The sequence below is a fragment of the Humulus lupulus genome, chromosome 3 (genome assembly GCF_963169125.1).
Source record: "Humulus lupulus chromosome 3, drHumLupu1.1, whole genome shotgun sequence".
Lineage (NCBI taxonomy): Eukaryota > Viridiplantae > Streptophyta > Magnoliopsida > Rosales > Cannabaceae > Humulus > Humulus lupulus.
This window is the reverse complement of record NC_084795.1, coordinates 272,950,391-272,964,999: the sequence shown is the minus strand read 5'-3', so window position 1 is coordinate 272,964,999 and position 14,609 is coordinate 272,950,391. Positions and strand designations below refer to the sequence as shown.

The window sequence follows — 14,609 nt, the reverse complement described above, 5'->3', positions numbered from 1 at the left end:
AATTTAAGTAATTATGTATTGTCAATTTACCATTCTAGTCATGTTTTCTCTTTTGGAATTTGGATAGAGAGAATCATTGTTTGGTTTGTAAAAACAATGGAATGGCAATTCCAATAAACTTATAATTCCATAATTCAATGGAAACAAATTTCCATTTGTACAACATTGAAAATCTTTTCTATTTCTAAAGTAAATTTAAAAATAGTAATCAACTATACATTTTAACCTTTTACTATTCTTCCTTAAATTAAAGTGTCATAGTTTATGAAATAAGAATATTTCAGTCAACACAACATTTATTCTATTCTACTTCCATATCTATAACTAAAGAAAAGAAAAATAAACAAATAAAAAAATATTATTCTTATTATATTTCGTTACTATTCTCAATCTTGTTTTAATTTTATTCCATCCAACCAAATATGACTTTATAGTCACTATATTTTTTCTTACTTTAGGTCGAAATAAAATTTATTGACTAAAATTTAAAAAATAAATTGTGATCAAAATGTTATCATATACTTATATCGTTGCTAAATTTTATGTGGCTAAAATTATTAATCATAAAATTTATAATTTGTTATGCCTAAATGTATTTTTAGTCATAATAAATTTTGTTATTGGATATGATAGGGTGTGACAAAAATCACATTAGTAACCACTTATAACTAAATATTAATTATTATTTATTATTTATTATTAAAAGTGATATTTTGTATTTTTTTTTGCTTGTTATTAAATAATATATTTATGCTCTGTAGTAAGTGCCACTGAATCTTCTCCTACTAGTTTTTTTACAATATTATATTATGACAACTCTAAGATTTTCATAACTTTTATTTTTGAGTACAATGCCAATACTTTATTATACTACAAAAGAAGAAAATATCTTGATGAAATGTGAATAAAATTGATGTATATATATTTTATGTATATAAAATTAGTATTTTTCGGTAAATGACTTCTCCTACTAATTTTTTTACAATATTATATTATGACAACTCTAAGAATTTCACTTTTATTTTTGAGTACAAAGCCAATACTTTAGTATACTACAAAAGAAGAAAATATCTTGATGGAATGTGAATAAAATTGATGTATATATATTTTATGTATATAAAATTAGTGATATTTGGTAAAATGACTTATTTTTTTAAAATCATTTTGTATTTTGGCTAGTTTTGACAATTTTTTACAAATTGACATCTCACACTCTAAAGAATTGGTCAAAATTAAAAAAAAAAAAAATTTACAAAAAAATTATCAAAACTACTCTAAAATACAAAATAATTTTAAAAAAGAGACCATTTGCACCAATTGCTCGTAAACTACACAATTTACTAGGGCTGAGCATAAAATCCGAAAAACTGAAAAAACTGAGTACACTGACCTTCTGAACATCGAAAAAACAAAAACCATTTAAATCGAACACAGAAAAAATCGTTAATGGCGTGAACCGCCACTGTTCAGTCGGTTTGAAAAATCCATGTGGACCGACCAGTTTGAACCAAAACCGACCGAAATTATAAATATATATCGGTTATGTTATGCTTATGTACTTTTAATTATGTTTTCAAACTTTTAAATTTATGAATGTAACTATGTTCTATGTATTTGTGTTTTAAAAAAAGCACAAAAATGTATTTCAACAATCTAATTTTTTTAACTAAATTTTTTTCAAAAATTATGGAATTTAAAAAAAAAAATGAATTTCGGTTTGGTCAGTTTAACCGACCAAATCGTGGTCCAAAACAATCGATTTTTTTTTAATTGGTTTGGTCGGTCGTTTTTTAAATTGTACAAATCCGAACCGAAATCCGAATTCTAGATTTAATAATATAAAAAACTGCCCAAACCGACCGATGCACAACCCTACAATTTACAAATAAGGCATTATATGTATTTTGGGCAATCGGATGGTTGGTGGTACATAATTATTTAATTTTTCATGATTATCCCCAAAAGTTGCTCTTATCAAAACGTACGACCAGAAATATTTTAAATACACACGGCTGTGAAAACTGGTATATTCAGTATGGTCAGGGAACAATTATATATATCAAACAGTAAACATAATAAAAGTAAAATTCAGACCACTCAATTCAATTTTAGAGGTCCTATATAACTACATGAGTACAATTGTTAATTAATAATAGATTAGGATCATACGATAACCTGTTTTTTTATTTATTTTTATCTGCACATACCAAACGTAATAAATTAGTGCCACGATGTCCACAATTCTTTTTTTTTTTTTTTAAATTAAATTTGATCATAATGTCCTCATTGTTAATTAAGATTTAAAACATGTGATTTTTTTTTTTAAAAACATATCTAACATTTTACAACATTTAATGTGAAATAGTACATACTATGCTTTCACGTAATAGCATTGATTGACACCTTTTCATGTGTTAGAGAGGTATGTATATATATATTGTATTGGATAAACTATATAATACTAAATATGACTTATATATTGTATAGAAAAATTATTGGTTAAATTTAATCTCTATTCATAGCTAATTTGGTACATGGAATTCTATTTTTTTTTTAAATAATAATGTATAATGCAAATACAAATGATTTCTCATAAATTTTCTACAAATATGGAATAATTTATATAAGGCCGAAATTAGTATTTAAATAATTTGTTACACAATTTGTATGAGATCATTTGTAATTACATTATATAACGTGTAAAAAAAAATAGATTTGAAACTTATTCATGTACTAAAATTATTAAACATATCTTTAGATAATGATTGAAACTTATTCATGCACTGAATCTTTACATAATGATTGAAACAGTACCATATATATAACTATAACCATTTGAATCAAACTTACTTTCATTGGAATCTAACCGGTTAGTAACGAAAATTGCTAATATAGGATTGGCATTACATATAGCAACGGTGAAAAATTCCCAACAGTAACCTTCTTTAGTGTGGTTTATTACTATAATTATTAGTTTAGCTAAAAATCTAGATAACCAAAATAAATTTAATGCACAAAAACCTTATATTAATTACTTATATTAATAAGCTATGAATTTGCGGTTGTGGATTTCAAGTTGAATGTACAAGAGTTGAGTATTTCCTTTTATTCTAAGCAAATCTCAAGCTGTTTTTTTCTTTCTTTGGGTAAAAGTTTCTCATGCAATGCTGGCTTAGAATTAGAGACCATAAATGCTAGCTAGGCAAACCCAACTACAATTCATCTAAAATTTCAGCTAGGTTAATACCAAACCAAAATAAATATTTAAAATAAAATTCAAAAAACGTACGTAGCTAATTTTTAACTTTTTTTTTATTATAAAGAATTTGTATGAATTCAATACAAGTATAGTCCTTTTTACAGTGTCGATAAACCCCAACCACAAACATCTGAAGAGTAAATACATATGATAAAAAGGTTGTTAGTATATTATAGTTTTAGATATGGTGATACATACATATATATATATACATGTCAATGTAAAAAGCCTGTCTATATAGCCAAGTTTTTAACTTGTACGTACATGTCAATGTAAAAATATCATTGTAGCCATACCCTCATTAAATCAATATACGTATAACTGCTACATCATTTAATTTATTTTACCATGATTTTTTTACTTAACATGTGGTAAATAAAACTAACTTCTAAAAGACTACATATATATATTTGGATCTACTCTCAAAATAAATAAATAAATTTCATAAGATAAATTAATCTTACAAGTGAAACTCCCATTTGTTCCGATCTATTCTACTAAGTTCTAAGAGTTAAAGGCTCTCTGGGAACTTTATACTGCTCATGATAAATATGTACTTCAGATAAAAAAACAAAATTATTTGGCTACAATAATTTCCACCACATGTACTGATACTTTGCTATTAATGGAATTGAGTATAGAGTCTTTGTCGAAAATGCATGCATATAAAAAAAATGTACATAATTTTTCATTAGTTATACAATATGATAAGTGTTTGATTAAAAAATGGTATGAATTTATTATTTTTGTTGGGATTTAGAAGCTGATTTAATTAATCGGTTGATTCTCGTTAATTATTTGGCCATTTATTTGACTTAATAATTTTGATCAAAGTGAGCGTTAATTAACTTGAATCATTAGGGTTAACTTGAGAAAGAGCTCTCCCATCCCATGTTAACTTGAATTTTTCAGTTAATGGAATATTCTATTAAATTATTTGGCATATAATAATCTTTACGAAAGGCAGAATCAATTCTAATTTTATTTTTGTAGTTTACTTCTCACATAATATAATACATAAAACGCACCGATTCATTCATTAAACAGAAATGAAAATTGTGAAGTTACATTTTGTATCATGATTTTGGTATCTAATTGGGTAAAAAATAAAATGAAGAAGGGTAGAGAATGATGGAGATTTTTGGTGGGTTTTTTTTATTAAGACAAATAGAGATAAAAAGAAGGCATGATGGTTATGAAGATATTGTATTATGTGGATTCCATAATAATAATAATAATAATAATACAATGCAGATTTTGTACCCTTTTTAGTCAGCCCAAACATTTAATAAGGCCACACCGGTCTTCATGCCCAGCACCCTCTCCCTCTGCCTCTGCCCCAGCCCTAACCATTAGGCGACGTAGCAGATCCCTAGGCCTGGCCCTGTGTACCAATAAAAGAAACAATCTCCAACTATCTTGCCCCTTCAGGGGTAAAACTGTCTTTTCAGTCCTCCCTCAAAATAAAAAAAAATATATTATTTTCCATTTTTTATTATTGATGGTGGCCTTTTTGTGATCATGACGACGTTGGCGTATATATCAGAATTGAATTTATAAAGAGAGAGAGAGAGAGAGAGAGAGAGAGAGAGAGCGAGAAACAAAGGTCAAAGCGAAGCAGTTGTAGTATAGCGTAGGGGTAATGATTTATAGAGAAAAAATAATGTTATTATTTATCAGAAAAGCTCGTGAGTTATTCTTTGTATTTATTTTCTGTTTGTCTCTCTCTCTCTTCAGAATTTTGCTTTTTATTTTTCTTGTCTCCTGTTTGGCAGTGGGAATAGCAGAGAGCAGGGTGTGTGGATATTTGTATTTTGTATGGTAAGAGAAAAAAGAACAGCAGCTAGGAGCAGGTATTATCAGACTCCTTAAGGAATTTACAGAGCCTCTCAGCTCGTCTTTTCCTTTTCTCGTGATCTTCTCTCTCTCTATCTAAAATCTTCTCTCTCTCTCCCTCTTTATCTGTGCTTTAAAATTCTTCTCCTTCTTATTATTCTTTTTGTTCATACAAACTTGTTCTCCTCCTTCTCCTTCTGCTACCTAGCTTAGCTCTGGTTATACCTTTTAGACTGTCTCCTTAAAATCCCAACTTGGATTTTTCATACCAAAAGATTTTTTTTTATACGTAGAGGACTGGATCGTTGAGCCAGTTAGTGGGTGGGGTGTGTTTGTTTGCTTGGAAAAAAGAAGAGGATTCTCGAGAACCCATTTGGATCGTTTTTGGAGAAGAAAACGATCGATAGGAATCATTGAAGAAAATATGAGTAGTTGTGGAAGAAGTGGAGCTGTAAGACAGTATATAAGATCGAAGGTGCCTCGTCTGAGATGGACTCCTGAGCTTCATCACTGTTTCGTTCATGCTATCGAAAGACTTGGTGGCCATAAAAGTTAGTTCATATATATTACTCACTCTCTCTCTCTATTATATATGAGTAATTTGTTTTTGTTTGATTATTCTAAATTATCTTATGGCTTCTCTTGCAGAGGCCACGCCGAAACTTGTTCTTCAGTTGATGGATGTTAAAGGACTCACCATTTCACATGTCAAAAGCCATCTCCAGGTTTCTTTTGTTCTTTCTTTACTTTCCTTAAGATTTTTCCTATTTTTTATTGAATTAAATTAATTATTGCTCTCTCATGTCATAGGTTTTTTTGATATTATTTCATATAACTTATACTTTTCTCCTACTCTTTTTGTCTTTGTTCGCTTTCTTTAATTATCTTGTTTGCTTTTCTTCTTTTGTTTAAATCAGATGTATAGAAGCATGAGAGGCGATCTGGGAAGACAAGGTGAATACTCATATTATTATTTTCAAGCTTCTTTTTTAATCTCCAATTATATTCTATTTTTCTTAATAATTTTCTTACAAAAAGCTAGACCCAGCTATGATATACATACATCTATATATATAACTAAACATATACCTATATATGTACATAACACTTCGTTGAAAAATCACCAAGACACTTTCCATTAAGGTGCTTCTCCAAAGCTTAAAATAAAATCGTATGACCTTCCCATCTTTGCATATCTTTTCTTACTGAACTTGGCTTCATTTATTTATTTGGTCCCTTTTGGCAAAACCCTTCTTGTAGTAACAATATAATACACCATGCCAAAATTAGGAGAGAGAAAGAGATCCAGTATCTCCATTCCAATCTTCTAATATTAGCACTATTATGATGAAAACCACATCCTCAGTCACATCCATCATTATTAATCAAGTTCTCAAATGTTCTTTCTACCCAACTTTGCGTTCAGACTTGCCACATTATATATATATATATTTATATTCTTTCACATTTGTTTTTTTTTTATCAAAGTGTTTTTATTATATTATCTCATTGTGTGTTTTGTTTGGGGGTGCCATAAATTAAATATTCAGACAGGACTAGTTCCAACCATTTACAAAGATCAAGACAACACTTCAACGAGGAATATGAACACAACCATAGAATAATAATAGACCAATATGATGATGTTGACGACGAAGATGATCAAGTAAACAGTGTTGGTTTTAACTCATCTTCAAAACGCACAAGAGAATCCGATTCTCATCACCTCATTTACACTTCTCTCCCTTCGAAAAGGTAAAAAAACTTTATTTACTTTTTCTTTTGCTCGACTCCTTTTCCAGATTTCCCATTTCCATATATACTTTTTTTGTTCTTTGCTTAGGGGCATTGCTTCAGAAAAAAAGAAAAGAAAAGTTTTTAGACTTTTCTGAAAAAATGTACATATTTATATACACATGCTAGAAAAAAACAAAAAGTGAACGTCCATACCTCTCCAAAATTATTTATCTTTTAGATATATTCCTTTCTTTACTTTGGTTTGATCTTTTTTCTCCTTCTCTTTTGAAAAAAAAACAATAATGATTATAGAGCAAGAATCGAGACAAGAAGTTCGAGCCTGCAATGCAGCGAAAGAATATTATCATCGAGTAATGAGACAGTGAGGAGCCCGTACTATTTTGATGATTATAATTTGGTGGCTTTGGGTTTGGGTGATCAGCCTCAGCCTCAGCATCAACAGCAGCAGCAGCAGCTGCTTAAGGGAATAAAGGAGCCTCATTCCTCACCTTTCTCTCTGCCACAACGTCTTTACAACCTCAACCCTTTCAAATATGCAGTCCAAGAATCTGATTTCTTCAAGGTACACTCTCTTCTCTCTCTCTCTCTCTCTATATATATATATATACACACACACTTATTACATACATATTTACTCATATGTACGTATATATTTGTCTATATATATAAAAAGTTCAAATGGGGTTGAGTGTAACTTTGGTTTTGGGTTTTTCTAGTTTAACCTAACCATATATACAAATGTGTTGGAATATGAGTACATACATATACATATGGCCTTGTGAATTGTGACAATGAAGCAATGAATATCTTTGGCTTTACTTTTTTTACTTTTCTTTCTTTGCCTTCTTAAGTCAACGAGATATGTCCTCTTAGTTATTCTCATTTCGTCTTACCTTTTTATTTTTTTATTTACATTTTCACTTGAAACGGAAAAGAAACTTTTGTAACCGAGAAGATTCGTTAAACGTGTTCATAGAGGCTAAGTGTAGTGTAATGCAACTATATATATATATGTATATGTACTAATGCATGTGACTATATTAATAGCATATTTTCTCTTTGGTCTTTGTTGATATTATTAAGCCGTGCCCTGCACGTGCTTTGCTTTCCACATTTTTCTTCTTCTAGGTATTTTCGTTTGTTATTTTTTTTGGGTTTAGCATAACTACGAACAATACTACTACTACTACTACTACATTCCTAGAAAATGGTTGGCTTGCACTGTTGATTCTCTGATTACTGGAAACCTTTTCATTATATTCTTTGTGGTCCTTTATTACGACTCTACTACGCTCTCGTAGGGGACCCCTCCCTATCCTATGTTCATGGCTGGCCAAATTGGAATTTCACAAAGGTCCTTTATGACTCTCTTGCCAACTAGTGTACAAATTTGGATGAATAGTCTTTGGTTAGGGACAATTTTGAACCATTTCTTTCTAGCTAGACTTTGCTGTAGTAGCTAGGTCTGTACGTAATTCAATTATATTTTCCGGGCCCCATACCAATAATTCTTCTTTTTTTTACAATTCCAGCGTCCAATTTGGTAGTCCACACGTACTTTTATGTCAACACAGATCTATATTTGCATTTGTTTTATCTTTATTTTTCGTACCCATTTCCTTATTTTCTTCCATAAACAACTATATTTGTATGTATATATATTATGCTCAAAATGGGTGTTTTGTTATTTTGTATCTTAAAAATACAAGTAAACACCATATTATTTGGTGTTTATGATCGTACTTTAGAGCTTTATGCCCCCCATTATTCGTAACATGTTAATATTTATATTTGTGGTGTGAAACAGATTAACAAGCTTGGGGAACGAAGTTATGAACCAAAACGACCATGCAAACAAGAGAAAACGACGATGACAACGGCAGATCATGATCATGATGTGCTGGCCGGTGGCTGCGGATTGTCATTGTCGCTGCCGTTGCACCACCATCATCGCTCGTCGAACAAAAGCAATGCTTCTTCCACGAGCGAGATCAGTGAGACCACCACTTCGTCCTACACCACTACCATGTCTGCCTACAAAGTCTGCTCAAGCTCTTCGGCCAAACATTGTCGTCTTAATTTGGATCTTTCTATTGCTCTTTGTGGCAATTAATTAATTAATTAATAGTAATTAAAAGTGGTTGATGATCATGATGTCATATTTGTAAAATCTCCATGTTTTATGCCCTATATATGTCTGTGAGTCTGTCATCTATAATCACTACACCAATATTTGTTTTTCTTTTTCTTTATCGGTCAATAGTTCTCTCCTTTGTTTCTTATTAGTTTTTTTTTTTTTTTTTAATTTAGTCTCGGAGTTCTACCCTTTCTAGGGTCCAAATTAATTGAGCGTAAGAGTTCTACTGGGTGAATATTATGTTCTTAATATATCTGGACTCGTTTTTTTATACAAGAAATTAAACGACAGCTTTTTCCAAAATTTACAAGTGCATTCATTACTTGAAGTTAATTGGCCTAAATTTTATTTATATTGATTTGATACGTGCATGAATCAAGACACTGATCAGAAATTAATCTGAAAATATTGATTTAATTTTGTTAAGGTACCGAGATTTGTAGTTGTACTTAGCTTATTAATAGGTTTATTAGGGACACATCATTACACTTTAAGTTTTGTGCATTATGTGCACTTTAAAAAAAACCAGTGTCAGTTTTTTTATTACTTTAAACCTCTTGATTCTTATCTGTAAGTCACATTCTAATTAAAAAAGTCATTACTGAAATAATATCAATTAAGTTTGGCAGTTTGCTAATAGAAAATTGGATTGCGTGACTAAGTTTGTTTTTAGTATTCTTCTCTTTACTAAATACTTATATTAAGTAAATGGTGACATTTTTTAGTTTTGGACAAAGGCCAAAGCTACAAAAAGTATATTGAATTCACTGGAAGATTGATATAGAAATTAATTAATGTTCATATACCATGTGGATGAATTAGGTTAAGGCTAGATTTGTGGCCATGAATTAATGATCTAGTTATTGGCTAACTTGCACTACAACATTGAGACTTTAAATAATACTAGATCACCACCTATCCATAGTACTTGGATTCACTAATTAATTCAGGAACTAATAATATATAATAGGATTTTTGTTCAAAACCCACCTTATATCAACTACTTCTGACTTCATAATCCCTACCCTACTTTTGTGTTACATAGATTATTATTAAGGGCACATGGTTTGTGTTGAACGCCATGTCTTAATAATTCTAGTAATGTTTAAATGCCCATTAAAAAGTACAAGAAAAAAAAAAGCAACCTTAGGGCAACTCCAACTACAATATCAAAATAGTAAAATTTCGGCACTATATTTTTTTTCTTCATTCCAATCATAACACTAAAATTTACACAAAAAAAATATATTCTTTATTATCTTATAAATAAAATAATATAACTATATATTTATTTATAAAATAATAATATAAAAAAAGTAAAAAACGGCCATTTGCTGTTGCTACAGTGTCTCATTATATATGGCGGGACACTGTAGCGTTCCACCAAAATAATACTGTGCTTACCGTCCTGTTAGAATTGATTTAGTATGAATTTGACGCCAAAATTGACATGTGTTGTCCCATTGGAGAAGCTGTTAGGAGTCTTTCATTAATCTCATTTGTTAGTATTGAAGCCCAATGAAAATATTTTTAGTTTGGCTCTTTGGATAATAAATCTCATAATTAACATGTGTGTCAAGCAAGTATGGTTGGTTTGGTTACCACACATAGACCAAGATAACTATTTTGTAAGGTGGAGGCCAGAATTATGTATGCATTAATTTGTCTTTTAATATGTGTAGAATGTATATAACAATTCTATTCTATGTGACTCCATGCAAACATTAAAAGAAAAGAAAATAAAAAAGCTGTCAAGTTATAGACTGTGGAAGCCTATATACTACTTGTAGTTGGAATATGATACGAAAGCAGGAAAGAAATAGTATAAAAGTTTGATAAGGCTATATATATAGCTAAGCTAAGCTAGACACCCCTATACTATATTTATACATTTGTACAAATCAAATGACTAAAAGTCTTAAAAGTAGTCAAGTGTTTTCAGTTCAGTGTTACAATATTCGACTAGGGACAGTGAATTTCTTTTATTGGAATCTTAATTATATTTATAGACTCTTGTTTTCAATTTTACTTTTGCTTTTTCTTGAACATTTTCAGAAATATAATGGAAACAAAATGGTGTATACTTTTTGGAACACTGTCCTATTATTTGTGTAGAATTTGTGTTTTTGATAAATTTTATTTTAAAGAATGTATTTTTGTAAAATAGTTTAAATAGATTTTTAAATTTAATTATAATGAAAAAAATTAAATATAATAATATAATTTTTAGATAAAATAAATTTATTTTTATTTTAAATAGTTAGTTTAGTAAATTAATTGTAATTTTAGCTAAGAAAATTTTGACCAAAATAAAAAAATATAAAAAAAAAAATTAAGAAAAGAAAAAAAAGAAAGATGATATACTTAGTAGCTAAAAAAAGTGGATCCAGAATCGGGAAAGATCTTCAAATTAACACAAGTAATAAAGAGAGTAAAGACTTCATCAAATAAAAAACAGTGATTAAATTTCCATAGCAATTAAAGTTGTGGTTAGTTGAAATTTGACTTTTCGTGAGAATTATTGTTGTCTTAGATCTTTTCGGTTTTGAAATACATGGTGAAGTCATGTAGCTATATAGATGCAAGAATAGGCCTGATAGTTCAGTAACTGAGATAGTAAATTCCATCTTGATTCGATATTGCATGGAAGACCCAATTTAATTGACTCACCACTCCAACTTATTACACAAAATTTTGTGCTCAACTAACACAAAGTTATATAATTTTGACATTACATTTTGTTCTCCAACTCTAATAACAAAAACAAAAAACAAACAAAAGTATAATGTCCAACATACTGCATTATTCTACATTATTCTTTTTGTTATATTATTTGACCAATTCTTAAGTCTTCCGCCCTACTTAGTCCTTTTATTGGGTTCCATTCATTTTGCCACATGTCAAATTATCAATATTTTTGGTATTTTTTATTTTTTGGGCTCCGTGGCAAAATAGAATCTTTTTATAGTGCAATTTATATTTTGGTCTAGTTTCAATAGTTTTTAGTTAAATGACCTCTTTTATTAATGAATTTTTTGTATTACCTATTTTACCCTTAAAATAAAATAATAATAAATTAAAACAAAAACCCTAAAAACTATCATCTTTTTCCTCTCACCCATCCACCCACACCCATCCACAACCACCCACTCTCATCACGCCGTCACCAGCACCACCGGCGACCACTGCCCCTTGCCACCGCCAGCGAACACTGTTCATCATCGGCTGCCACCGTCTCTCCACAAATCCAGCCACCACCCATTCAAAAGGTTCATTTATATTTTTATGAAAAATAAGATTTTTGATATTGTTTTTGTATATTTAAAATGCAAAATGATTGTTTTAGTATATTGAAAGTATAAGTAAGGATTTAAGTTTATTTATAGTGTCTCATGCTCAAACTTGGTTTTGCCACACCTTGGGTTAATTTGTTGATGAATTGTGTTCATTTTGTTCCCTATTCATTTAATATTAATGGCGAGGTCAAGCATGTGTGCTTTCATCTTCAAATTTTTCTTATCTACAAAATATTGACTAACACAAAAAACCTCTTCAACAATACTTGTTGCATTTGAGCTTGGTGTACTACAAACATGACTTGTTTCATTACAATGATCATCATGGCATACATGAAGAAGTGGACCATGGTTTTCTTCAACAATTTGAGGTGCAGAACTAGAACCAGGAACATTACATATGCATGCACCATCAAAGTAATCATCAAAAGTTCTATTTTCATGACATGGGACATTCAAATTTACCTCAACAAGACCATCATCAATATTGTTTCTTTCCCCCTCATAAACATCACCATTTGTGTCATCATCATCATCTTCTAAACCAACATCGTTATCATCGTTTAAACCAACATCATCAAAATCATCATCACTAGAAAGGTCTGCAATAGAATCAACATTTGCAGTAGAATCAATATTAGTAACAAGTTTATCATTAGTGAGTGCATTTTCCATCTTCTTTATCAAACCGACACATAATGAAATCATATCACGCTCTTGCCATGAAAAGAAACTAACAACGTCTCTACTATTCTTTATTGCAATTAGTTCAATTTCCACCATCGTCGTTACCTTGTAAGTTAATTCTATATCGAAGAGGTTACGATCGATTTCTGTAACTTCATAAATATGTTCAACTAACTCCTCAAAAGTGAACAAATTCGAGATAGAGATGGACATCCAAAATGTGTTAGACGATGCTCAGTGTAGAATTTTTCCTGCCACTTTATCTGAGACTGCCCAAGAGTGGTTTTTCAAGTTCCCTCCAGCTAGTATAGTTTCTTGGGAAATGTTCGTAAATGAGTTTTATGGACAATTCTATGCTGGTCGAGTACATCCGACTGAGGCCAATCAGTTGATTGAGATACGCCATAAAGAAGGAAACCCTGAAAGGGTACGTCTAACGATTCATGCGGGCAGCCACTGGGGGAAGACGGTCAGAGATGAAGGAAAGATGATGGCTCTTACGACTGGGGTATGGCGCCACTCATCTCTGGAACAATTTGTGAAAGAATAGAGTCAAGAGTACTTAGGAATTTCTGGATCAAGCAGACAGGTACATCAAGCTCAAGGAGGCCATTGCCAATGAAGGAAAGTCTCCCATAGATGACCAGGGCCCAAAAGAATCTCTCGTCAAAGCTGACAATGAGTCTGGAAAGACCAATGGCAACGGAAAAAATAATGGGACGAATGGGGGAAAAATGGCGAACCACGAGTCGACAACATCCGGTAATAAGCACCCAAAAAGTAATAGATACGAGCCGAGGTTCACCAATTATACGACCTTAGTCCATAGTCGAGCAGAAGTGTACCAGGCCACTCACACAACTGTTCCCTTCAGGCGACCAGCCCCAATCAGGAAAAATATCTCTAAACAAGATACTACTAAGTTTTGTCATTTTCATAACGACTATGACCATGACACCAACGAGTGCAACCAGCTTAAGGATGAGATTTAGTTCCTTATTAGATAAGGACACCTAAGGAGGTATGCACAAGCAGCTGGAGGTTCTCAGTGAGAGGCTCAAGGAGGCAACGAGCAGGCACTTGTACGCCAACGCTCGCCTCCTTTACAACCAACTCTAGTTGCTGGTACATTGCTAACCATCTATGGTGGACCACACATAGCAGGTGATAGTGGGAAGGCAAGGGAGAGATACGCCCGAATCTTACGTCACGACCAGGACATTGAAATGCTGAACGTAGAGGAGCGAACTCCCAAAAAAGCTCAAACAGAGGAAGAATCGATAACTTTCTCTGAGCTTGACGCTCAGCATGTTTGGTTTCCCCATTAAGATCCTTTGGTCGGGGATGTTCAGATTGCCAATATGATGGTTAAGCGGGTGTTGGTAGATACATAAAGCTCAGTCAACATTCTGTATAAATCTTCATTGGAAAGGATGAAATTGTCAGTGCAAGATTTGAAACCATGCAACCAAACCATTTATGGTTTTTCTGGTGAAGGGCTCACCCCAACTGGGTCGATCAGGCTTCCAGTCACACAGGAACTGCACCTGCGAACAGGACATTACTCACTAGTTTTATAGTAGTTGATTGTCCTTCTGCATATAATGCTGTGATTGGAAGGCCTATTCTATTCGAC

At 31.3% G+C, this 14,609-nt stretch overlaps 1 protein-coding gene across 1 annotated transcript; it reads left to right on the top strand.

Annotated features, from left to right (window-relative positions):
• Positions 1-4,930: 4,930 nt before the first annotated feature.
• LOC133824275 (myb family transcription factor MOF1-like) lies at positions 4,931-9,103 on the top strand. Its single transcript, XM_062257146.1, has 6 exons — positions 4,931-5,646; positions 5,744-5,820; positions 6,013-6,049; positions 6,646-6,850; positions 7,145-7,415; positions 8,661-9,103. Exons 1-6 carry the CDS (start codon positions 5,520-5,522, stop codon positions 8,964-8,966), a joined length of 1,023 nt encoding a protein of 340 aa, XP_062113130.1. The 5' UTR covers positions 4,931-5,519; the 3' UTR covers positions 8,967-9,103.
• The last annotated feature ends 5,506 nt before the right edge of the window (positions 9,104-14,609 follow it).